This window comes from Elephas maximus, chromosome 15 (assembly GCF_024166365.1).
Source record: "Elephas maximus indicus isolate mEleMax1 chromosome 15, mEleMax1 primary haplotype, whole genome shotgun sequence".
NCBI classification, from domain to species: Eukaryota; Metazoa; Chordata; class Mammalia; order Proboscidea; family Elephantidae; genus Elephas; species Elephas maximus.
Window position 1 is genome coordinate 22,916,960 of NC_064833.1, and position 25,958 is coordinate 22,942,917.

At 40.5% G+C, this 25,958-nt stretch overlaps 1 protein-coding gene across 3 annotated transcripts in view; it reads left to right on the forward strand.

Moving 5' to 3' along the window:
* Positions 1 to 702: 702 nt before the first annotated feature.
* Positions 703 to 25,958, forward strand: part of ENPP2 (ectonucleotide pyrophosphatase/phosphodiesterase 2) — a 136,399-nt gene continuing 111,143 nt past the window's right edge. For 2 of the 3 annotated variants that reach the window (XM_049853870.1, XM_049853871.1), the window contains exon 1: positions 703 to 1,120. In XM_049853870.1, the coding sequence (XP_049709827.1) occupies positions 908 to 1,120 (213 nt within the window). In that variant the 5' untranslated portion in view covers positions 703 to 907. The remainder of the gene's footprint in view (positions 1,121 to 25,958) is intronic. The other variant, XM_049853872.1, reaches the window with a different exon arrangement.

Sequence of the window (25,958 nt, forward strand, 5' to 3'; positions counted from 1 at the left end):
TCACCAGGGCTTTCTTCCAAGATGCCTCTGGGTGGGTTTGAACTCTCAACCTTTCAGTTGGTACTCAAGTACCATTTGCATGTTTGGGTGATGGGATTTGGGAGGCTGCAGGAGCCCCCAACTTGTCCCCATACCTTCAAGGAGAAAGGGCGATCTGGTTCCCATAGCATTCCCCAACAGATGGTCGTGAGAAAATGTATAATAATTTTTAAAACTAGTCAGTAAATTCAAGGTCTCTGTGGCTATCAATAATCAAAACAGCTATTAGATGAAAATAGTTCTTAACACTTATTTTTGTAATTCAAAAAAGTAAAGAAATAATGAGAACTACTGTTGCTACTGCTTTATATTAATTTTGTTATAATTGGGTTAGTGCAGTGGGCCCCTCAGCAGTGCCTCAGTGAATGTGGGCAGGGTGTGGATTGAGAAGAGCCAGACTTCACTTTCTGGTTGATTGGGCAAAGCTTATTTTTTCTGAACGTCTGTTTCTTTATTTGTAAAATGGTAGTAATAGGAAAAACGTCCCTAGCACTGTTTTTTGGGAGGCCAAATGCAACATGATTGTGAAAAGGCCTTTGTAAACTGTAGCATGTTCTAGAAAAAAAAGGGGGGGGGGATTATTTCAGGGAGTGTTGCCTGCCCACGTGTAACCTGGAAACGATAGTTCGGGACGCAGCAATAACGCGGCAGGAAACCTCCGCTGCAAACTCCTTTTACAAACAGCGAAAGAATCCTACAGAATGCAGGAGAAATGGCAAACCAAACCGCACAGAGAGTCTCTTTGAAAGACTACGGGATGAAAAATTAACTTGGCACTGTTGGGGGTGGGAACGTGCAAGGCTGCGCTGGAAGCCGGGTCTTCAGCCTGGGACACTTTCCTTCCCTAAAGCCATTTTAGTCAAAGGTCATGTGTGTGTCTTGTCAAGGGCCGGCTTCCAATGGAATCAGTGTCCCCCGGGACAGCGGCCCCCCTGACCACAACTGCATTGGAGAAATCCCAAAAGCAAACGGCCCAGTGCAAACAAGAGCAGTGCGGAGCCGCCCGCCGGGGCAGAGCTCACAGGTCGCCGGGCCCCGCAGGCACGGAGACGCCGGCAGCATGGCCAGCCACGCCGAATGGGTACGGTAGGCGCCTCTCCTTCCCGCCCTCCATTGCTTAGTTAGGCTCCCGGGTCACAGCCACAGTTCTGTCAGCAGGGAGACTTTGCAAAGGGCCTCCAGACTTGCCGGAAAACAGTGCCTTTTAGATTGCGTCCCCGTGCACCCAGCTGGAGCAATTTGCAGGCGCGCAAGATGAGGAGCCCTACTCATTTCGAGTTTCTTTGCCAGGGAAAGTGTGGGTTTGTAAACATGTATTTCGTTTCTGGAAAACGAGCCGGTAGAACCCGCAGAGGGGGCTGTGGGAACGTCTCCGTTGCCCACCGCTTGCGCCTGTGTCAAGTGGGCGAGTCACCTTAGGGATGGTCGGTCGCGGAATCTGGTGAGCTCTGCGCTCTAGAGGTGGCGAGATAACTTGACTATTTGTCGATTACGTGTTGCACCCATTGAAAAAAAGATGGGGCTTTTTTAAGCCAACTGTTTCAATATTGTTCTCTGGAATCCTGCACTTGTCTCCAAAGGAAATAGGATCACCTCCCCGGTGGAGGGAGCCCCTTCTACAGTTAGATCCCTCGCTCACCCCCACAAAGGGAAGATGTTGATCCGGCGCAGCCATCTCTCGGCCCTTTGTACCTTCCTATTTGAAAAAGCCTTTCAAATGGATCCCGCTAATTTTGGATAAGAATAGAGGGAACCTGGAGTCTGAATTGATTATGGGTTCTTTTGTCTTTTGATCTGGGTTTGGAAATCTCCAGGGCAAACAGAGGCCTCGGGAAGCGTTGGAAATGGCAGTGGGCACAGCCCGGTCTTCAGGCGCAGAGCGGGTCAAAGGGTTTCTGGGACTGCTGGGCTTCCACACCTTGGTTTCATTTTAATGAGTTAAGCACAGAGCAGTTTCTCACCGATAGGCTATAAAAACAGCAGCCTTTCTGTCGCTCAGCAGGTCTGAGAGGTACCCCGATTCTGTGTTTATGTATTCCACACCCAGTTCCACAGAGGCTTGGAGCTTTTCCACACTTTAGTTCATCAGATGGAGACCAAACTAGCCAAGTACTGGAGTCCCTGGGTGGTGCAAACGGTTAACACACTATCTCCTCACCGAAAGGTTGGAGGTTCGAGTCCTCACAGAGGCACCTCGGAAGAAAGGCCTGGTGATTGACTTCCAAATATCAGCCATTATGGAGCACAGAGCTCTTTGCTGGCCCTGACAAAGGTTGGTCTTGAGAATGACTGCAGATGCCAGTCAGCTGGATGTGAAGGAGTAAATGAAGACCTGGACTGTCACCTGCTCTGTCAAGAAGTTTGGCAGGAAAGAGGAGGAGAAAACCCAGGTGGCAGCTAGAGGGGAAAAACAGAAGCTCAATAAATACCTGATGAACCAACCAGTGAATTGCCATCCAGTCAACCCCAATTAGTACTGACCTCATGTGTGTCTGAGTAGAACTGTGCTCCATGGGGTTTTCAGTGGCTGAGTTTTCAGAAATAGATGGCCAGGTCTTTCTTCTGAGGCCCCTCCGGGGTGAACTCAAACCTCCAACCTTTTGTTAGCAGCTGAGCAGGTTCACAGTTTGCACCATACTCTTAAGTACCAGCCCTCTGTATCTAACATCTGTACTTTGATGTCCCATCCCAGGAAGTACCTTAAAATCAATGTATTTAAAACTAAGTTTGTCTTCTCCCTCTTTATCTCAGGCCTGCTCCTCCTCTTCCATTCTCCACTGTTCAAATGACATCCTCGGTTTTCGAAGCCGGACACAACAGGACCATTCTAGATGATTCTCAAGTCTTTCATTCGCAACATCTAATCAGTCACCAGGTCCTGTCTACTCCCCCTGCCTCGTACAGTTCACATGCCCATCTGTTTCTCCATCCCCTCTGCCACTGTTTCAGTTTAGGTTAGTACCTCCTCAAATTCAATTCTAGTCACAACTTCCAATTAGTCTTATTTGGGACCAGTCCTGCCCACTTCCTTGCCCCCTATCTTGTTTCTAGACTGTGTCAGAAAGGTTTTTCTAATATACTGATCTGATCACGTAGCTCTTTTTTGGAAAGTCTTCAATGGATCTCTGTTTTGTTTCTCCCTTTCAGAATAACGTTGGAACTGCTTAATGTGGTGCGTACAACTTCTCCAGGACTTCCCTCTTCATCTCTTACCACTCGCTCTCTTTGTACATTTTATGCACATTTATGCACATTTGTGCATATTTAAGGCGTGTTGAACTATTCGTTAAACATGACCTTCCTTCCCTCAACTTCTCTTAAGCCTTCCACTAATCTCTATTTGTATGTAAAGATTTAGCTGAGAGTCACCTTCTCTTGGAAGCTACCCAGGCCATCTGCTCCCCATCCTCCAGGATGGATTAGTAGCCCTCCCACATTCTCCCAGGAGTCCTGTAGTTCCTGCTATCAGAGCACTCATCATTCTTTACTGAAGCTATCTGTTTACTTGACGAAGCCCTGGTGGTGCAGTGGTTAAGAGCTGCGGCTGTTAACCTAAAGGTTGGCAGTTCGAATCCACCAGCTGCTCCTTGGAAATCTTATGCGGCAGTTCTACTCTGTCACAGTGAGTCGGAATCAACTGGACGGCAATGGGTTTATTGACTTAACTGTCCCCATTTGGTCTGTAAACTCCTTGAGGGCAGGGATCAACTCTTTTGTCTTAGTATTTTTTAGAGTTTAGCACAGTGCCTGGCCCCGCCTACGATGCTCAAAGAATTCTTGTGTGATTGTGTGAATGAGTGTTATGTTCAGGGATTGAGTTACATGACAAAGAGACAAAATCAACTCTGGAAATTGTTATGTATAATACACTATGATAAAGAAAAAAGAATAAAGGTCAACTCTGACTGTCAGCCTTCCACTTATCCAACAAAGGAAGGGCACAGACTTTCTAGGTATTTGAGTTAATCCCCCAAGTGTCCAGGTCTTCCGGCTTCCTCTCCATGCCACATCTCGAGTGGCTGATTTCTCCTGTTGTTACCTGCATCTGTCCTAGCCTTGCCTAAGGCAGGAAAGAGCGGCAGGAAATGCCTTTTGCAGTTTTGCTTCTGTTAAAAAATGTAGTTCTTATTTTCCAAAGAAAGGAATATGTGCATTGTGAAACTCTAGACCAGAGAGGTGAATGCTGATTAAGTTCTATGTTGTTGGGTACCGTGGTGTCGATGACAACTCAGGGTGACCGCATATGATAGAGTAGGATTGCCCCATAGAGCTTTTTGTCTGTAATCTTTATGGAAGCAGATTGCCAGACCTTTCTCCCACAGAGCTGCAGGGTGGGCCCAAACTACAAACCTTTCAGTTGTCAGTCAAATGCTTAACCCTTTGTACCACTAGACTCCACAGGAGTTATTTAGACTTCAAGTGGTTCTAAAACTGTTGGGAGTCATGGGCCTTTTAAGATTCTGATGTACACTACTTTTCTCAGAGCAGTACACAACACACAGCACTTTTCATGAACTTTAAGGAGGTTCACATAAGCTTACTGCTGGACCTCTTTGAGTTGTTATGAACCTAAGGTTATGAATCCCTACTCAAGGATTAATTCATTCGATAGAATAGATACTTGAGCGACAGGAGTAGGTAGTGATCAGTGGAAGCTGGCATAAGTCTAATTATGCACGTTTTTTGAGAAGATCAATCCCAGTGTAATGTACAGCAATGACTGTGAACTTGGAGTCAAGGGTTCTGGACTCAAGTTCCTGCTCTGGCCCACACTAGTATGTGATCTCCTCTCTGAGTGACAGTTTTATCATCTATAAAATACGGATGATAAGTATTGGAAAGTTTCACTAAAATGATGTATGTGAAAGTAATCGCAACATGGTTAATCTCAATAAAAATTAATCAGTTCAAAACCTTGATTTCAGGAAGGCATTTAACCCAGATCTTTTTATATCCTTCTGCCTTAGAAGGGTGTGTGTGGGCTGGATTGATGAATTTATTCAAGGAGAGCTGATTAACAAATGAATCAACAGATGGGTGTTTTTAGTGGTATGTTACAGGGCTCTGCCTTCATTCCTGTTTTATTTAACATCTGTGACATCCATGAAGACATAACATACTGATCACATTTGCTCAGAGAAAAGGCATTAGGATTAGAAGCCTAAAACCTACCAATAGGTTGAAGTCTATTTTGACTTTTTATTTGTGGGGTGAGGGCTCTTGCAGAGATTAGGTACAAAATGTGTTATACTTCAGCCCTCAAAGGCTATTATAAATTACTAGATGTGTGTGTGTGAGAGAGAGAGAGAACAGAGGTTAAAGAAGAGAAGTGGTAGCTTCATATAGTTAAGGTTCAGGGGTTTAAGCTGACATTAAAATCTATCGTGAGACGATAATGTTAGGTTTTGTTAAAAGAGGTATAGAGTATAGAACGTGGGAGATGATAGTCATCCCATTCTGTATTGTTTAGACTACATTTGGAACAATTGTGTCTACTTCCGGGTGCTACACATTAATTCATTAGCAATTATTTGTTTACATAGCTACAATGTGCCAAGCACTGTGCTAAATGTTGAAGATAACAGTTCTGAAAAAGACAGATGGGCTCCCATGGGGCTCACAATGTGGCAGAGGCACTAGACAAATAAATAGATGATTATAATTCAATGTTGTACTTGCTTTGATAGGGGAAGTATGGGTCCCCATGGGACAACCAAAGGAGGATATATTTAACCCAGGTTTAATGGGGCCAGGGTATACTTTCTAGAGGAAGTGATGTCTAAATTGAGACCCAAAGGCTGATAAGGGGTTGGTTAACAAAGAAAGGTGGCAAAGGAAAGAGGGTTCCAAGGAGAGGTGACAGTAACTTCAATAGCTTGAGAGCAAGGCCTGTTCAAGGCATTGAAAGAAGGAACACAAAGGGAGAGGCAGGGGGATAAGAGAGAGGAGACTGGAGTGGTGGCAGGGGCCAGAACATCGAGATCTTTATAAACCATGTTGTGGAGCTATAATTGATCCTTGCAAGAAAAGGGAGCCATTACAATTTATAAGCAGGGCAATGTCACAATCAGTTTTGTGTTTTAGAAAGATTTTTCTGCTTCAGTATGGACAGTGGGGTGGAAGGAAGGTCAGCGAGAGAGAGGGACCACTTAGAAGGAGTTGTGGTAACCCAAGCAAGAAAAGATGGTGGCCCAAACCAAGATGGTGGCAGGGGAGATGGCAAAAGTAGGTCAATTCAGAAGCTAATTAGGAGACATAAAGAGAATAGTAACAAACTGCAGGATTTCTGGCAGAATACTGTAGAAAGCATGACTGCAGGACATCGAACCTGCAAAAGGAAAGATCCAGATCATCACGATATCTATCTTTACACGGTTCGCTGTCCTGTGGAAGGAAGATTGGTGTTGTGTCTGCCCAAGATGGCAGGTCTAGGCCAGATGGGTGAGAGATACAGGGAGATAAATTTCAGCTCAGTACAAGGGAGAATTTTCTAACAGAGCTGCCCAAGGCAGTCAGTTCTTTCTCATTAGAGATAGCCAAATGAAGTCTTAACAACTATTCTTAGAAAAGTTGGAGAGGCAGGAATAGAGGTGACCAGGTTGCAGGACACTGACATTTCCTTTTAACCCTAAGATTCTGAGATTCTGCATATGAAGTTTTTTTTTTTTAATTGTGAAAATATACACACCAAAACATCAGCCAATTAACAATTTCTATACTGCATATGGAAACTGCATATGGAGTTTAAAAATATCTTAGCCTGGCATTCAAGGCCCACTGTAATCCCCCAACCATAGGTCCTGGTTTCCCTGGTACAGTCCCGGTGTGTGTACCTTTGTCTCCTAACCAGTTGCCTTCAAGCCGACTCTAACTCATAGTGACTCCCTGTGTGTCAGAGCAGGACTGTGCTCCATAAGGTTTTCAATGGCTTATTTTTAGAAAGTAGATTGCCAGGCCTTTCTTCTGAGGTGCCTCTGAGTGGGCTCAAACCTCAAATCTTTCGGTTAGCAGCTGAGCGTGTTAACTTCACCACCCAGGGACTCCCACTAAGCTATTAATGGCACCCTCTTTTACTCTCACAAGAATCTTAGTTTGAACAATAAATGTTATTGTCATCCATCCCTTTGACTAATTTTTCTGTCTTGCCCCCAAGCATCCTTTTAGAAACCCTGTCAACTAGTCATATGCGACATTTTTTTACTCCCAGAGCAGACCCTGAATTGTGGCACATGTGTGTTGACTTATGCCATCTCTTATGTCAGAATGGAAATCCTGGTGCCACAGTGGTTAAGAGCTACAGCTGCTAACCAAAAGGTTGCTGCTCGAATCCAACAGGAGCTCCTTGGAATCCCAATGGGGCAGTTCTACTTTGTCCTCTAGGGTTGCTATGAGTCAGAATCGACTCGATGGAGTGGGATGTCAGAATACCCCTCCTCTCTACTTTCTATCTACCTCATTGAAAATGTACTTTTCCATCACAGGTTAACCTAAATCAAATGCTGAATGCTGCATTAGGCCTTCTTATAAGGAGCCCTGGTGGCACAACAGTTAAGTGTTCAGCTGCTAACTGAAAGGTTGGCAGCTCAAACTCACCCAGCTACTGTATGGGAGAAAGATCTGGTGATCTGTTCCCATAAAGACTAAAGCCTAGAAAACCCTATGGGGAGGTGGTTCTACCCTGTCACATGGGGTCATTATCAGCCGAAATTGACTCAGCGGTGCCCGACAATGGCAACACAACATCATTGTCATCGTTGTTGCTGTTATTTACTATTGAGTCGATTCCAACTCATGGCCACTGCATGTGTGCAGAGTAGAACTGCTCCGTCAGGTTTTCAAGGCTGTGACCTTTCAGAATCAGATTGCCAGGCCTGTCTTCTGAGGCAACTCTGGATGGGTTTGAACCGCCATCGTTTTGGCTACCAGTCTAGCGCGTAAACATTTGTGCCACTCAGGGGCTCCTGTAACATTATAGGTTGCATTATATTGTTAAGTACATAATTATTTTATACTTATTTGATCCCCTTTCCTAGATTATCATCTCTGGGAAGTCCAGAACTAAGATCTATGAAAAATACTGTCACAGACTGGTATGACTGGTACTTTGTCTAAGGCAATAAACTTTTAGAGGGGAATTTTAATTTATTAAAAAAAGGTGTTACTTTCATTATATAAATGATACATGCGTTTTGTAGGGAAAAAACAAACAAAGGAAAATACAAAGAAGAAACACAAGATTGCCTGCAATCTCACTACCTGGAGAGAAGCACTATTAACACATTGGTGAAGACCCCTTCAATATTCTTGTATGCACATATAGTCTTAAAATTAGAATCATTCATAGTTTTTATAATCTGCTTTCCACTTAACAATATATTGAGAACATTACCCACGTGTTATGGATTGAATTGTGTCCCCCCGAAATGTGTATCAATTTGCCTAGGCCACGATTTCCAGTATCGTGTGGTTGTCCGCCATTTTGTGATCTGATGTGATTACTTTATGTGTTATAAATCCTAACCTCTATGGTGCTAAAGAGACAGGATTAGAGGTAGTTATGTTCATGAGGCAGGGTTCAATCTATAGGATTATATTGTATCTTGAGTCAATCTCTTTTGAGGCATAAAAGAGGGAATCTGGCAGAGAGGAGAGGGACATTATACCACCAAGAAAGAAGTGCTGGGAGCAGAGCACATCCTTTGGACCTCGGGTCCCTGCACTGACAAAGCTCCGCCAGGGGAAGATTGATGACAAGGACCTTCCCCCAGAATGGACAAAGAGAGAAATCCTTCCCCAGGAACTGGTACCCTGAATCTGGACTTCTATCCTCCTAAACTGTGAGAAAATAAATGTCTGTTTGTTAAAGAAATCCAACTGTGGTATTTTTGTTATAGTAGCGCTAGGTAACTAAGACACCATGTCATTATATGTTTTTCAAAAAACACAATCTTCAGTGGGTGTATTGTATTCCGTCTTAGGGCTGCCTCTCGATTTGTTTAAACGACCATTGCTGAACGTCAGATTCTTTCTACTTTTTTGATGTTACAGATAATGCTGTCATGACCTGCTTTATGCATGGAACCATACACCCATATGTCCATTCTGGCTGGGACATTGACAACTTCTAAAATAGACAGTTAATAAAAAATATTAAACAATATTAAGTTGTTAAGAAAGAAGGAGTAAAAAAGCCTAACTTTAAAAACTTCATTTCTGTTCTATTTTATATGGCATATATCGTATCTATTATACATAATATTTTATATGTATCTGTACACTTACTAATTCTATAATTTAATACAGGTTTCTGCTTTGGTAATTCACCAATAGTCTGTTGTCTCCTACTAGTTATTAATAACATTCTCTTCTATCTTCTTTTGATGCTTCCTGCATTGTTCAATTTTTGCCTGCAGAATCCTTCATAATTGCAACTCAAGGCTTGACTTTTTCTTCAGTTTTTTCAGCTTGAGAAATGCCGAGTGTGTTCTTCCCTTTTGGTTTTCTAACTTCAGGTCTTTGCACATTTCATTATAATACTTCGTCTTCTTAAGCTGTCCTTTAAAATATGTTAAGCTCTTTTACTTCATCATTTCTTTCACTTTAGCTACTCTACATTCAAGAGCAAGTTTCAGAGTCTTGTCTGACATCCATTTTGGTCTTTGTTTTTATTTTCTGTCTTTTTAGTGAACCTTTGCTTTCTTCACATATGATGTTCTCCTACAACTCGTCTGGTCTTCAGTCATTAGTATTCAATGTGTCAAATCTATTCTTGAGATCTCTAAATTCAAGCGAGATATACTCAAGGTTGTACCTTGGCTCTCATGGACTTATTTTAATTTTCTTTAGCTTCAACTTGAACTTGCTTGGGAATAATTGATGGTCTGTTCCACAGTCAGCCCCTGGCCTTGTTCTGACTGATGATATTGAGCTTTCTCCATTGTCTTCTTGCACAGATGTAGTCTATTTGATTCCTGTGTATTTCATACAGTCTGTGTATAGTTGCCATTTATGTTGTTGAAAAATATAACATATGTTGTTGGTATTTCCAATGAATAAGTCATTGATCTTGCAAAATTCTATCACGCAATCTCTGGCTTCGTTTCTTTTACCAAGGCCATATGTTCCAACTACTGATCCTTCTTTGTTTCAGACTTTTGCATTCCAATCACCAGTAATCATCAATGCATCTTGACTGCATGCTTAATCAATTTCAGACTGCAGAAGTTGGTAAAAATCTTCAGTTTCTTCATCATTGGCTTTAGTGTTTGGTGCATAAATTTGAAAAAGAGTCATATTAACTGGTCTTCCTTGTAGGCATATGGATATTATTCTATCACCAACAGCATCGTACTTCAGGATAGGTCTTGAAATGTTCTTTTTTGACAAAGAATGTAACACCGTTCCTCTTCAATTTATCATTCCTGGCATAAGTAGACCGTATGATTGTCCTATTCAAAATGGCCAATACCAGTCCATTTCGGCTTACTAATGCCTAGGATATTGATTTTTATGAGTTCCATTTCATTTTTGGCAACTTCCAATTCTCCTAGATTCTTACTTTGTACATTCCACGTTCTGATTATTAATGGGTGTTTGCAGCTGTTTCTTCTCATTTTGAGTCATGCCGCATCAGTAAATGAAGATCCCAAAAGCTTTATTCCATCCACATCATTAAGGTTGATTCTACTTTGAAAAGGCAGTTCTTCCCCAGTTGTCTCTTAAGTGCTTTCCAACCTAAGATGCTCGTTTTCTGGTGCTATATCAAACAATGTTCCCCTGCTATCCATAAGGTTTTCACTGCTTGATTTTTTTTCAGAAGTAGATCACCAGGTCCTTCTTCCTTGTCTGTCTTAGTCTGGAAGCTCTGCTGAAATCTGTCCACCACGGATAACCCTGTTGATATTTGAAATACTGATGGCATAGCTTTCAGCATCACAGCAACACACGAGCCACCACAGTACAACAAACTGACAAATGGTGGATTTTGAAGGATTCTGTGGGCAAAATGTTGAATGATGCAAGGAGCATTAAAAAAAGATGAAAGGAATATGCAGAGTACTGTACCAAAAAGAATTGGTCGACATTCAGCTATTTGAGGGGGTAGCACATGTCAAGAAGCGATGGTATTTAAGGAAGAAGTCTAAGATGCACTGAGGGCATTGATGAAAACAAGGCTCCAGGAATTGATGGAATACCAACTGAGATGTTTCAACAAACGGATGCAATGTTGGAAATGCTCACTTGTGTATGCCAAGGTATTTGGAAGGCAGCTACTTGGCCAGGTGACTGCAAGAGATCCATATTTGTGCCCATTCCAAAGAAAGGTGATCAAATAGATTGCAGAAATTATTGAACAATAAAATTGGTATCACAAGCAAGTAAAATTTTGCTGAAGATCATTCAAAAGTGGTTGCAGCAGTACATTGACAGGGAACTGCCAGAAATTAAACTGGATTTGAGCTTGATTTTAATTCTGCATGTGAGTTATTCCACGTTCTCATCTCTTGAATTGTTTTTTAAACAGGTGATAGTGGATTGTAGTGTATCATCCATGGTGCTTAAAAACTTGATGTCTTTAACTGAATATCAGATAGCAGCCTCTGCAGTCTGTTCCCACACTACTAGTGAAGGCCTCCATGGAAAGAAACTACACTTACGTATTTAATTCTACCACACTTCCACCTTTGTACGGCATTGTGTAGGTGGCCTTTCCCTTGAGTTGGAATTCTGTGTAGGCTGCATCGATAGGCATGCTGAATCAAATTCATAGAAAATGGTTGACATGGCTGTATGTAGTACTAGGTCCATGCTGTAGCTGGCATTTTGAAGGTGCTAAATATTGGGATGGATATTAGAAAACCTGGTGTGTTTAGGAGACAGCAACTTTTGTGGCAGAGGGTGCAAAGTACATTCATTTACTAAAGAGATATTTAGTGAAGGCCCATTATGAGCCAAGCACTGTGCTAACCACACAATCAATGGTGAACATAATCACATAAAACTACAGGTACCTCATGGCCAACTGGAAAGAATTAATATTACAAATTAATAACATGTATATATATAGGCACTCCTCACTTTGCTTGACACCATATTAACTGAAGTTTGTGCACACTGGTGCTGAGTCCTTACCTTGCACGGCTCTATGGTAATGGAGATCAGCAAAGACACTGCTCCAATATGCATGAGTTTTGGTTAACATGGTATTGTGTAATGTGAGGACAGGCAGCTTACAGCTACAATCTTTCATATGTATTCTGAAAAGAAGGCCATGTGGTGATTTGAGAGCACATAGCAGGGAATTTGACTTAATCTGGGAAATGTGGGGGCTGGGGGGCTGGGAAGGCACTATGTATCCAGTGTGTAGCACATAGGAAGCATTCAGTAAGTGGAAGTTGTTACTGCTGTTTTTTCATTATTTTGTCAGGGTGTAATAGTAGATGAGATTTCGCTAAATAAAACAGGGTCAGAGAACGTGTGTGAGGGTGTTAGGGGTGGCCCAGGAAGCGTCTTCCAAGTAGAGGAAACAACATGTGCCACAGAAGCATGGGAAGCCTGAGTAGTTAAAAGGTCACTGTGATTAGGCCCCCGAAGAGTGAAGGGAAGAGAAGAGTGGTGCCACATGAGGATGGAGAGGTAGGCATATCAGGCAGGGTATGGTGGGCCATGTGGAGGATTTTGTTATCTTCGTGAATAATGGTAAAACACTTAAGGATTTTAAGCTGGACTAAGGAGCCTGCTTGAGAAGAGGATGTGGAATGAGGGATATCATTGCTGATGTCAGATGGATCTTGGCTGAAAGCAGAGAATGCCAGAAAGATGTTTACCTGTGTTTTATTTACTATGTAAAGGCACTCGAATGTGTGAATCATAACAAATTATGGATAACATTGAGAAGAATGGGAATTCCAGAACACTTAATTGTGCTCATCCAGAACCTGTACCTAGACCAAGAAGCAGTTGTTGAAACAGAACAAGGGGATACTGCATGGTTTAAAATCAGGAAAGGTGTGTGTCGGGGTTGTATTCTTTCACCATACTTATTATTCTGTATGTTGAGAAAATAATCCGTGAAGCTGGACTATATGAAGAAGAATGCCACATCAGGATTGGAGGAAGATGCACTAACAAACACCCCAAATACCCTCACACATGTTCTCTGCCCCTGCTTTATTTAGTTAAATCCCATCTGTCAAGATGCAATGACACACACACACTCAAACAGATATATGCACTCCCAGGTTCACTGCAGCACTGTTTACAACAGCAAAAAGATGGAAGCAACCAAGGTGCCCATCTATGGATGAATGGATAAATAAATTATGGTATATTCACACAGTGGAATACTATGCATCAGTAAAGAACAACGATGAATCTGTGAAACATTTCAAAACATGGAAGAATCTGGAAGACATTATGCTGAGTGAAATTAGTTGCAAAAGGACAAATGTTGTATGAGACCACTATTATAAGAACTCAAGAAATAGTTTAAACAGAGAAGAAAATATTCTTTGATGGTTACTAGAGGGGTGAGGGAGGAAGGGGAGGATTCACTAATTAGATAGTAGACAAGAGCTAATTAACTAATTTAGGTGTAGAGAAGGACACAATACAGGAGAGGTCAGCACAACTGGACTAAACCAAAAGAAGTTTCCTGAATAAACTGAATGCTTCGAAGGCCAGCATAGCAGGGGTGGGGGTTTGGGGACCATGGTTTCGGGGGACATCTAAGTCAATTGGCATAATAAAATCTATTAAGAAAACATGGTGCATCACATTTTGGAGAGTGGTGCCTGGGATCTTAAACACTAGCAAGCGACCATCTAAGATGTAACAATTGGTCTTAGCCCACCTGGAGCAAAGGAGAACGAAGAACACCAAAGACACAAGGTAAGTATGAGCCCAAGAGTCAGAATGGGCCACGTAAATCAAGACTACATCAGCCTGAGACCAGAAGAACTGAGATGGTGCCTGGCTACAACCGATGACTGCCCTGACAGGGAACCCAACAGAGAACCCCTGAGGGAGCAGGAGAGCAGTGGGATGCAGATGTCAAATTCTCGTAAAAAGACCAGGCTTAATGGTCTGACTGAGACTAGAATGACCCCAGAGGTCATGGTCCCCAGACCTCCTGTTAGCCCAAAACAGGAACCATTCCCAAAGCCAACTTTTCAGACAGGGATTGGACTAGACTACGGGATAGAAAATGGTACTAATGAAGAGTGAGCTCTTTGGATCAAGTAGACACATGAGACTATGTTGGTATCTTCTATCTGGAGGGTAGATGAGAGGGCAGAGGGGGTCAGAAGCTGGCTGAATGGACACGAAAATACAGGGTGGAGAGAAGGAGCGTGCTGTCTCATTAGGGGGAGAGCAACTGGGAGTATATTAAAAAAAAAAACAAACCAAACCCACTGCTGTCGAGTCTATTCCGACTCATAGCGACCCTACAACGGCCCTATAGGACAGAGTAGGACTGCCCAATAGAGCTTCCAAGGAGTGCCTGGGTGATTCAAACTGCCGACCTCTTGGTTAGCAGCCATATCACTTAACCACTATGCCACCAGGGTTTCCAGGAGTGTATAGCAAGGTTTATATAAGGTTTTGTATGTGAGACTGACTTGATTTGTAAACCTTTACTTAAAGCATAATGAAAATATTAAAAAAAAAAAAAGATGCTATGCCACAAATTTCCTTCCTGAAAGTAAAGAGAACTTGAAGCACTTACTGGTGAAGATCAAAGACTACAGCCTTCAGTGTGGATTGCACCTCAACATAAAGAAAACAAAAACCCTCACAACTGGACCAAAAAGCCCCGTTAATTTAGCAGAAAAAATATTGAAGTTGTCAAGAATTTGATCTTACTTGGATCCACAATCAATGCCCAGTAATAAATTAAAGGACATATTCCATTGGGCAAATCTGCAAAAGACCTATTTAAACTGTTAAAAAGCAAAGACATCACCTCGAGGACTAAGACACACCTGTCCCATGCCATGGCATTGTCAATCGCCTCATATGCACATGAAAGCTGGACAGTGAATAAGGAAGACTGAAGAAGAATTGATGCATTTGAATTATGGTGTTGGCAAAGAATATTGAATATACCATGGACTGCCCTAGAACAAACAAATCTGTCTTTTAAGAAGCACAGCCAGAATGCTCTTTAGAACTGAGGATGGCAAGACTTTGTCTCACGTACTTTGGACATGTTATCAGGAGGGACTAGTCCTTGGAGAAGGACAACATGCTTGGTAGACCCATAGGGTTCCAAGGAATACCTGGTGGATTCAAACTGCCAACCTTTTGGTTAGCAACCATAGCTCTTAACCACTATACCACCAGGGTTTCTGGTAAAGTAGAGGGTCAGTCAAAAAGAGGAAGAACCTCAACAAGATGGATTGACACAGTGGCTGCAACAATGGGCTGAAACATAGGAACACTTGTGAGGATGGCGAAGGACAGGGCAATGTTTTGTTTTGTTGTACACAAGGTTGCTATGAGTCTGAACTGACTCAACGGCACTTAGCAACAACAACAGTTTTCACTCTCAAAAGGGTCTTAGTTTGAATAGTAAATACAGTGTTCCACCCCTCCTAATTTAATTTTCCTGCAGCATACCTTTAGAAGGTCTGTTGGTACAGAAGTGATTGATAACTGATAAATTCATTTCTTTCTTTTTTTTTTTTGGATGTTGAAAACATTGTATTTTCTTTTACATTTTAATTGTAATTTTTTTTGTGTACTTTAGATAAAGGTTTATAGAGCAAACAAGTTTCTCACTAAACAATTAATGCACATATTGTTTCATGACATTGGTTGCCAACCCCATGACATGTGAACACTCTTCCCTTCTCGACCTTGGGTTCCCTATTACCAGCTTTCCTGTCACCTCTTGCCTTCTTGTCCTTGCCCTTAGGCTGGTACGACCATTTAGTCTCATTTCGTTTTATGGGCCTGTCTAATCTTTGGCTGGAGGGTGAACCTCAGGAGCAACTTCATTACTGAGCTAAAAGGGTGCCTGGGGGCCATACTCTCAAGGTTTCTCCAGTCTCTGTCAGACCAGTAAGTCTTGTCTTTTTTTTTTTTTTGAGTTAGAATTTTGTTCTACATTTTTCTCCAGCTCTGTCTGGGACCCTCTATTGTGATCCTTGTCAGAGCAATCAGTGGTGGTAGCTGGGCACCATCTAGTTGTGCTAGACTCAATCTGGTGGAGGCTGTGGTAGTTGTGGCCCATTAGTCCTTTGAACTTGTCTTTCCCCTGTGTCTTGGTTTTCTTCTTTCTTCCTTGCTCCAGGTGGGGTGAGACCAGTGGAGTATCTTAGATTGCCACTCACCAGCTTTTAAGACTCTAGACGCTACTCACCAAAATTGAATGTAGAACATTTTCTTATAAACTGTGTTATACCGGATGAGCTAGATGTTCCCTGAGACCACGGTCCCCAGAGGCCTCAGCCCAGTAATTCTGTCCCTCAGGGAGTTTGGATGTGTCTACGGAGCTTCCATGACCCTGCCTTTTACAAGTTGTGCTGGCTTCCCTGGTATTGTGTACTGTCTTACCCTTCACCAAAGTTACCACTTATCTATTGTCTGTTTAGTGTTTTTCCCTCCCACTCCTCCCCACCCTCGTAACCATCAAAGATATTTTCTTTTTTTTGCGTAAACCTTTTCCTGAATTTTTACATAGTGGTCTGATACAATATTTATCCTTTTGTGATTGACTTATTTCACTCAGCATAATGCCATCCAACTTCATCCATGTTGTGAGATGCTTCACAGATTCATCTTTGTTCTTTATTGTTGCGTGATACTCTATTGGGTGTATGTACCATAATTTGTTTATCCATTCATCTGTTGATGGGCATCTAGGTTGTTTCCATCTTTTTGTTATTGTGAACAATGCTGCAATGAACATGGGAGTGCATATGTCTATTCATGTGACGGCTCTTATTTCTCTGGGATATATTCCTAGGAGTGGGATTGCTGGATCAGATGGTATTTCTAGTTCTAGCTTTTTAAGGAAGTGCCATATCATTTTCCAAAATGGTTGTACCATTTTGCATTTCCACCAGCAGTCCATAAGATTTCCAGTCTCCCCTCAGCCTCTTCAGCATATGTTTTCTATATTTATGCGGGTAATGTAGGGGTGAGGTGGTATCTCATTGTGGTTTTGATTTGCATTTCTCTAATGGCTAGTGAGCATGAGTATTTCCTCATGTGCCTGTTAACTGTTTAAATGTCTTCTCTGGTGAAGTATCTGTTCATTTCCTTTGCCCATTTTTTAATTGGATTATTTGTCTTTTTGTTTTAGAAGTGTTGGATTTTCCTGTAGATTTTAGAGATTAGGCCTTTGTTGGATTTGTCATAGCCAATTTTTTTTTTCCCAGTCTGTGGGTTCTCTTTTTATTCTTTTGGTGAAATCTTTTGTTGAGCATAAGTGTTTAATTTTTAGAAGATCCCAGTTATCTAGCTTATCATCTGTTGTTTGTGTATTGTTAGTTATGGTTTGTATCCTGTTAATGCCGTGTATTAGTGCCTAGTGTTGACCCTATTTTTTCTTCTATGACCTTATAGTTTTTGGTTTTATATTTAGGTCTTTGATCCATTTCGAATTAGTTTTTGTGTATGGTGTGAGGTATGGGTCCTGTTTCATTTTTTTTTGCACATGGACATCCACTTTTGCCAGGACCATTTGTTAAAAAGACTGGCTTTTCTCCATTTGATAGACTTTGGGCCTTTGTTGACTATCAGATGACCATAGGTGGATGGGTTTACATCTGGGTTCTCAATTCTATTCCATTGGTCAATGTGTCTGTCATTATACCAGTACCAGGCTGTTTTGACTACCATAGCTGTATAGTATAGTAGGTTCTGTATAGTATAGTAGGTCAGGTAGTATGAGTCCTCCAAATTTATTCTTCTATTTTAATAGTGCTTTACTTTTCTGGAGCCTCTTTCCATATAAAGTCAATGATTAGTTTTTCCATCTTTTTAAAGAATGCTATTAGATCGGGATTGCATTGTATTTGTAGATTGCTTTGGGTAGAATTTTCGTCTTCACAATGTTGAGTCTACCTATCTATGAGCATAGTATCTTTTTTCATTTTTGTAGGTCTCTTTTGGTACCTGCAGTAGTGTTCTGTAGTTTTTCTTTGTATGGGTCTTTTACATCCTTGGTTAGATTTATTCCTAAGTATTTCATTTTTTTTAGGGGCTATTTTTTATTATAAATAGTATTGTTTTCCTGATTTTCTTTTCATTGTTCTCCTTATTGGTGTATAGGGATCTGTCTTAGTTATTAGTGCTGCTATAATAGAAATACTACAAGTAGATGGATTTAACAAGGATAAATTTATTATCTCACAGTCTAGTAGGCTACAAGTCTAAATTCAGGGCATCAGCTCCAGGGGAAGGCTTTCTCTGTCTGCGGGCTCTGGAGGCAGCCACAATCTTCCCTTGGTCTAGGAGCTTGTCTGCACAGGAACCTCAGGTCCAAAGAATGTGCTCTGTTCCTGGCACTGCTTTCTTGGTGGTATGAAGTCCCCATGTCTCTCTGCTCATTTATCTCTTTTATATCTCAAAAGAGATTGGCTTAAGACACTATCGAATCTTGTAGATCTCATCAATATACCTGCCACTAATCCATCTCATTACATCATAGAGCAGGATTTATAACACACAGGAAAATCACATCAGATGACAAAATGGTAGCCAATCATATAATACTGGGAATCATGACCTGGCCAAATTGATAGATATTTTGGGGGGACAGAATTCAATCCATGACACAATCCAACTGACTTTTTTTAATGTTTATTTTGTATCCTGCTACTCTGTGGACCCTTTCTATCAGTTCCAGTAGTTTTCTTGTGCAGTCTTTTGGATTTTCTATGTATAGTATCATATCATCTGCAAAAAGGGACAGTTTTACTTCTTCCTTACCAATTTGGATGCCCTTTATTTCTTTTTCTTGCCTTATTGCTCTAGCCTGGACTTCCAGCACAATGTTAAATAGGAATGGTGATAAAGGGCATCCTTGTCTTGTTCCTGTTCTCAAAGGGAATGATTTCAGCCTCTCTCCATTAAGAATGATGTTGGCTGTTGGTTTTGTATGAATTGCTTTTATTATTATGAGGAATTTTCCTTCTATACCTATTTTATTGAGAGTATTTTTCAAGAACGGGTGTTGGACTTTGTCAAGTGCATTTTCTGCATCAACTGACATGATCGTGTGAATCATTTATTTTATTTGTGTGGTGGATTATGTAGATTGATTTTCTAATGTTGAACCATCCTTGCATACCTGGTTTGAATCCCACTTGGTCGTGGTGTATTATTTTTTTGATATGATGTTGCATTCTATTGGCTAGAATTTTTGCATATATATTCATGAGAGATATTGATCTGTAGTTTTTTTTTTTTTCCTGTGGTACCTTTGCCTGGTATTGGTATCAGGGTTATGCCGGCTTCACAGAATGTATTTGGAAGTATCCCTTCCTTTTCTATGTTCTGAAATAGTTTGAGTAGTACTGGTGTAAACTCTTCTCTGAATGTTTGGTAGAAATCTCCAGTGAAGCCATCTGGGCCAGGGATTTTTTTTTTTTTCTCTAGTTTTCATTTTGATTTTATAATCAGCTTTCTCAAATTATTTAAAAATGCTATCCTAAAGAAGACTGTAATTAACCACTTTATAAGAATTATAATATTTTTGTAGTACTGTGTGATGTTGGTAAATGTTAGGAATCTTTGAGTTATCACATATTCACTTAAGATTTTATTTTTGTTTTTAAGTATCCCTTATTATTACTATCGTTATTATTGTACTTTAGAGGAATGTTTACAGAACAAGCTAGCTTCTCATTAAACAGTTAGTACACGTATTGTTTTGTGGCATTGGTTACCAACCCTATGACATGCCAACACTCTCCCTTCTGGGTCTTGGGTTCCCTATTACCAGCTTTCCTGTCCCCTCCTGCCTGCTAGTCCTTGCCTTTGGGCTGGCGTGCCCCTTTAGTCTTGTTTTGCTTTATGGGCCTGTCTAACCTTTGGCTGATGATTGAACCTTAGGAGTGACTTCATTACTGAGCTAAAAGAGTGTCCGGTGGCCATACTCTCGGGGTTTCTCCAGTATCTGTAGGCCAGGGCTTTTTTTTTGTTGGGAGTTAAAAAAAATTTTTTTTAATTACTTTTTCAACCTCTTTTCTTGTTATGAGCTGTTCAGATTTTCAACTTCAGTTTGTGTTAGTTTGTGTAGGTAGTGTGTTTCTAGAAATTTGTCCTGTTTCCTCTAGGTTTTCACATTCGTTGGTCTATAGTTTTTCATAGTACTCATTTATGATCCTATTTCAGTTGGTTTTGTTGTAATGTCCCCCATTTCATTTTTTATTCGGGTTTTTTGTGTCCTCTCCTATTTTTTTTTTTTTTTTTTTGTTGTTGTTGGTTTGGTCAATGGTTTGTTGATTTTGTTGATCCTTTCAAAGAACTAACTTTTGGTTTTGTTGATTCTTTTTGTGTTTCTGTTCTCTATTTCATTTATTTCTGCTCTGATCTTTATTATTTTCTTCTTTCTGGTGGCTGTGGGCTTTTTTTGCTGTTCTGTTTCTATTTGTTTGAGTTGTGTAGCTAATATTTTGATTTTGTCCTTTTCTTCTTTTATGATGTGCATCTATGCTATAAATTGACCTCTGAGCACTCTTTGCTGTGTCCCAAAGGTTTTGGTATGATGTGTTTTCATTCTCATTTGATACTAGGAATTTTTTTTATTCTGTCCTTGATTTCTTCTATTACCCAGTCGTTTTTAAGCAGAATGTTATTCAGTTTCCATATATTTGCTTTTTTTCCTTGTTCTTCCTGTTATTAATTTCTACTTTGATGGTGTTGCGATAGAAAAGATGCTTTGTATTATCTCAGTGTTTTGGATCTTGTTGAAGGTTGCTTTGTGGCCTTAGATGTGGTGCATTCTGGAGAATGTTACATGTGAGTTGGAAAAGAATGTGTACTTTGCAGCTGTTGGGTGGAGTGTTCTATATATGTCTATGTGGTCAAGTTGGTTGATTGTGGCCTTTGGCTCTTCTGTATCTTTATTGAGTTTCTTTCTAGATGTTCTGCCCTTTACCAAGAGTGGTGTGTTGACGTCTTCTACTATTATTGTGGAACTATCAATTTCTCTTTTCAGTGCAGTTAGAGTTTGTTTTATGTATTTTGGAGCCCTGTCATTGGGTGTGTAGGTATTTATTATGGTTACGTCTTCATGGTGGATTGTCACTTTAATCATTACATAATGCCCTTCTTTGTCTTTTATGGTGGATTTCGTTTTAGAGTCTATTTTATCTGAGATTAGTATTGCCACTTCTCCTCTTTTTTGGTAGCTGTTTGCTTGATATATTTTTCCCATTCTTTGATTTTTAATACATTTATATCTTTGTTTCCAAGGTGTGTCTCTTGTAGACAGCATATTGATGGGTTCTGTTTTTTTATGCATTCCATCACTCTATGTCTCTTTATGGGTGCATTTAAGCTATTTGCATTCAGTGTGATTATTGATCGGTGTGAGTTTATTGCTGTCATTTTGTAGTGCTTTTTTTTTTTTTGTCGTGCTGACGTTTTCTTTGTTCCTCTTTCGCTTCTGTGTGGAATTCCTTTTGTTTGTGTATTTTTCTTTCATTTTTGTAGATTTTGTGTTTACCGAGACTTTATGTTTTTCTTCATTTTGATGAGTAGGTTTTTTAACTTTCTTTGTGGTGACCTTGAAATTTACCCCTACCTTCCTAAGTTTAAACCAGTTTTTATTACTTGAAAATGTCTTGACTTCCTCTCCATTGGAAAATTCTATATCTACACCATTTATTTCCTCTTTTATTCTGATGTTGTTGTCATTTATAGGTTGACATTCCTGGTTCCCTGTGGTAAATCTTTTATTTTTGTCCTTGTTTCATTATCTAGGTTGGTATCTGGCTGATGCTGTCTCAGGTGCTAGATTCAGGTTGTTGTCTGATGTTGTTGGATTTTTAACTAAGGGACTCCTTTTCAATAATTCTTATAAATTTGGTTTGGTTTTTACATATTCCCTTAATTTCTGTTTATCTGTAAATATCCTAATTTCACCATCATATTTGAGCGAGAGGTTTGCAGAATATATTATTCTTGGTTAGCAGTTTCTTTCTTTCAAGATTTTATATGTGACATTCCACTGCCTTCTTGCTTGGATGGTTTCTGCCAAGTAATAAGGGTTTATTCTTATTATTTCTGCTCTGTACGTGACTTTTCATTTTTCTTGAGCTGCTGTCAGGATTCTTTTTCTTTGGTTTTAGCGAGTGTGATTATGATATGTCTTGATGATTTTCTTTTGGGGTCTATCCTATATGGGGTTTGTTGAGCTTCTTGGATAGTAGGCTTTTGAATTTTTCTGTCAGCAAATCTTTAATGGTCCTCTCTGTGTTTTTGTTTTTTTTCCCCCTGCTCTGGAGCTCTGATCACATGCAAATTTTTGCTTTTGATTGTATCCCAAATCGTTCTCAGGGTCTCTTCATCTTTCTTCATTTTTTTTCTGATTTTTCCTCAAAGTGGTATCCAAGGGTTTGTCTTCAATTTTGCTGATCCTATCTTCCATTGTTTCAAATTTGCTCCTAAAACCTTCTATTGCACTGTCCATTTCTGAAATCTTGTTTTTTATCTTTTGAGTTTCTAATCACTGTTTTTGTATGATTTCCAGTTGTTTATTTATTTTGACAATTGGTTCCAGTATTATTTTCTTTCATTGTTTTTTTCTGTCTTTTCCATGATTTTGTCTGTATTTTCCATGATTTTATCTATTTTTTCCTTATCTTAGCCTGTGTTTTCCTTCATCTGTTGGAAAACCCTGAATATTAGCATTCTGAATTCCCTATCAGTTAATTCCAATGCCTTTTCTTCTAGCAGAAAGTCATCTGGTGTTTTATTTTGGTAATTTTCTGGAGTCATCCTCTCCTGTCTTTTCTTTATATGATTTGATATTGTCTGCTGTCTCTAGGGCATTCAGGAATTATTTTCTTCATTTATTGAATGTAGATTTGACTGTTTCATCCTGATTTTTTGTTTTATTTGGTTATTTCTGGGCAGGCGGGCTTGGTGTGTTTTGTTGCTTGCTGTCCTGTGGCCATGATTCTTTTCACTACCTTGTGCAAGTGGATAGTGCCAGTCACTCAGCTGTGGTGCAGCAGGGCAAGTCCAGCAGGGGTAAAGGGGCAAGAATGGGTAGTTTGTGGTGCGAACTGAGGGCAATGAGGTGAGGCTAGGGGGCAGTGCAGGGCAGGGTCTGGGGGACTGCATTGGTACCACTTAGGGGATTGGCATTTGGTGCACAGTGCAGATAAACAGAAGGGAAAGGAGAGGATGTGATGTGCACAGCCAAGTGGGTGGGCGAAAGAAGAGAGAGAAAAAAGGGCACAAAAAGAAAAAAAGGCAAAAAAATGAAATAAAAAGAATAAAAGTAAATAAAATGGCAGTGCGGTAGGTTTTGGCAGGTGCTGGTGGGGCAGACCTGATGGGGCCATGTGCTGTTGGCTCTCTAGCTGACTGGTGTGGCTTAGCCTGTCAAGAAGTTGCATGGTTGGCATATAGGGTGAGTGATTTTTCTCCTTTTGGGAGCTCCGTGAAGTTAACTTCTCATACTCCCTGTCTGAGTTCTTCGGTGGCTGTAGCCCAGGATGGTGGATCCAGGCGGCAGTGAGCTGGTATCTCTGCAGCTGAGCAACCGTGGCCCATTGGCAAGTGGTGGAGGTCTCATGCAGGGAATAAGAGTGTGGGGTGGGAAAGTGTGTGTCCCTGGTTACCAGATTCTCTGTCTTCTGTTGGAAGCTCTGTGAAGTTGCCTTCCTGTACACCCTGTCCGAGTTCTTTGGCAGCCGTTGCCCAAGACGGCAAATCTGGCCATGTTAGTTGTTATGGGACCTCCACTCCATAGCTCTGCTCGTTTTCTGTCAGTTCCTGACTCCATTCGGTGCTTGATCAAGTTCTTTATTCCTTTATTTGATACTTAGGGTTCCAGGATTGACATTTGCCTCTGTTTTACTTAATTTTTTGGTCTTTGCTGCAGAGGGATGACATGGTGCTTCTGTCTATAGCACCATGTTGGCTCTACCTCCTGATTAATTCATTTCTTAAGCAGAGGACTGAGTTTGAAAGTTAAAAACTTCAATGCCTCTGTGAGCATCAATATGAAGCAAAACCTTTGTTTCCAAGTAATATATAAGGGAAAGTGATGGAACATTTATTACAGAATAAAGATAATTCTCTGAAAAGAGAAAAACTGCCAAGTTTTTGGATTCTGGAGAAGGTCTGATCCAGTCTCAGATCTTTATTATAAAGTAAATAATTTAAACCCTTAGATCTTCAATGAGCAGGTGGGTCTTCATCGTAGAGTGGAATGTTTTCATCTGAGGAGAAGCATACCTTGATTGGAAACACTGTGAATCAGTTCAGCGACTTTTCATTAAAATAAAGGAAAGATGCAATGAGAATGTAATTACCTTAGCATAGGTTTGGCTGGTAACCCTCAATACAACATGAATTTGTTCTTCAGTCACCAGAGATCCTGCTGTCACTTATAGGAGGAATAAGTAACAGAGTATTGCAGTTTTACAGCTGGCAAAACATTTTTATATCCATTACCTTCTTTATTCCTGACCAATGTGTGTGAGATGGGAATTATTAGCATCTCTTTTTTAGGGATAAGGAAATGTAGGTTCAGAGAGAATCATTCAAGCTTGCACAGCTTGGAAGTGGTAGAGCAGAAACTCAAACACGGGTCTTTTGGCATTAACTATTATGCTTTTTTAATGAAACACAATGCCTTTCAGCTTCATAGACATACCAAATACCATTTTCCTTCTTCTTTAAAGTTTGTAAAGACATGGACTGTGGCATGCTGAGTCACATTTTTTTTTAACTCCCCTGAGAATGGATTTATAAAACCCACTGAGAAGATGCCTGATGCCTGAAGGCGTCTACTACACCCACTTCTTCACTACCAAATATTTATTGGGAATCCTTCATTTAGGCCCCTGTGTTTATGTGCACAGAATAGTTCTTCTCCAGCGAGAAGCTTTGTTTACTGATGAAATGCGCTTTCTCAGTACACAGTTTGATTAGTGAGAAATCCAACTCCAAAACTTGGGACATGTTGGATGTAATTGAGTTTTTCCATCATTAATACTGCTCAGATATTAATTCAACATAATGAGTGGTGCCTAACATTTTCCAGGAAGCTGCTTGACTTTAATTAGCAAGAACAAATGCAAGATTATTGCACTTTTTCCTTGGGTGACCTAAGCTTGTTCTTGGCACTCGTGAATGCAGAGTACAGGGTTGTCTCAGAGTGTTTCAGTGGCTTTTACCCAGGGGAGTTATTAGTTTTGAACCTTGCGGGTAATGCCATAAGAATGCAGTTCTTTCCCTCCCTGAAAGAACAAAATGTTGCTTGTATTGGGGTATTCTTGTTATGATGTATGCTCTAAACCAGTGGTTCTTCGATTGCCGAACCATGGAGATCTACAGGTAGGGTTGCCAGATTTAGCAAAAACAAAACAAAGAAGCAAACAAAAATGGACATCCCAGTTAAATTTCAATTTCAGAAAAACAATGAATAATTTTTTAGTTTCAGTGTGTCCAAAATACTGCAAATATTAAAACAGCATTGTATCCGGCAACCCTATGTCTTCAGTAATGTTGGGAAGTGGACTGTTGATAATTTTTCAATATTTTAAGAGTCTTTGAAAATTATGCATTTATTCAAAGAAGGCTGCACAGATTACTGACAATATTACATCTTGATTTTGGCTGGGATTTCTTAGACCCAACTTGACATCACTAGCTATCTCATGCTGAAAACCACAATTAGAATGTCATTTTTGATTACTTGCTGTATTGCAGGGAATCATGGT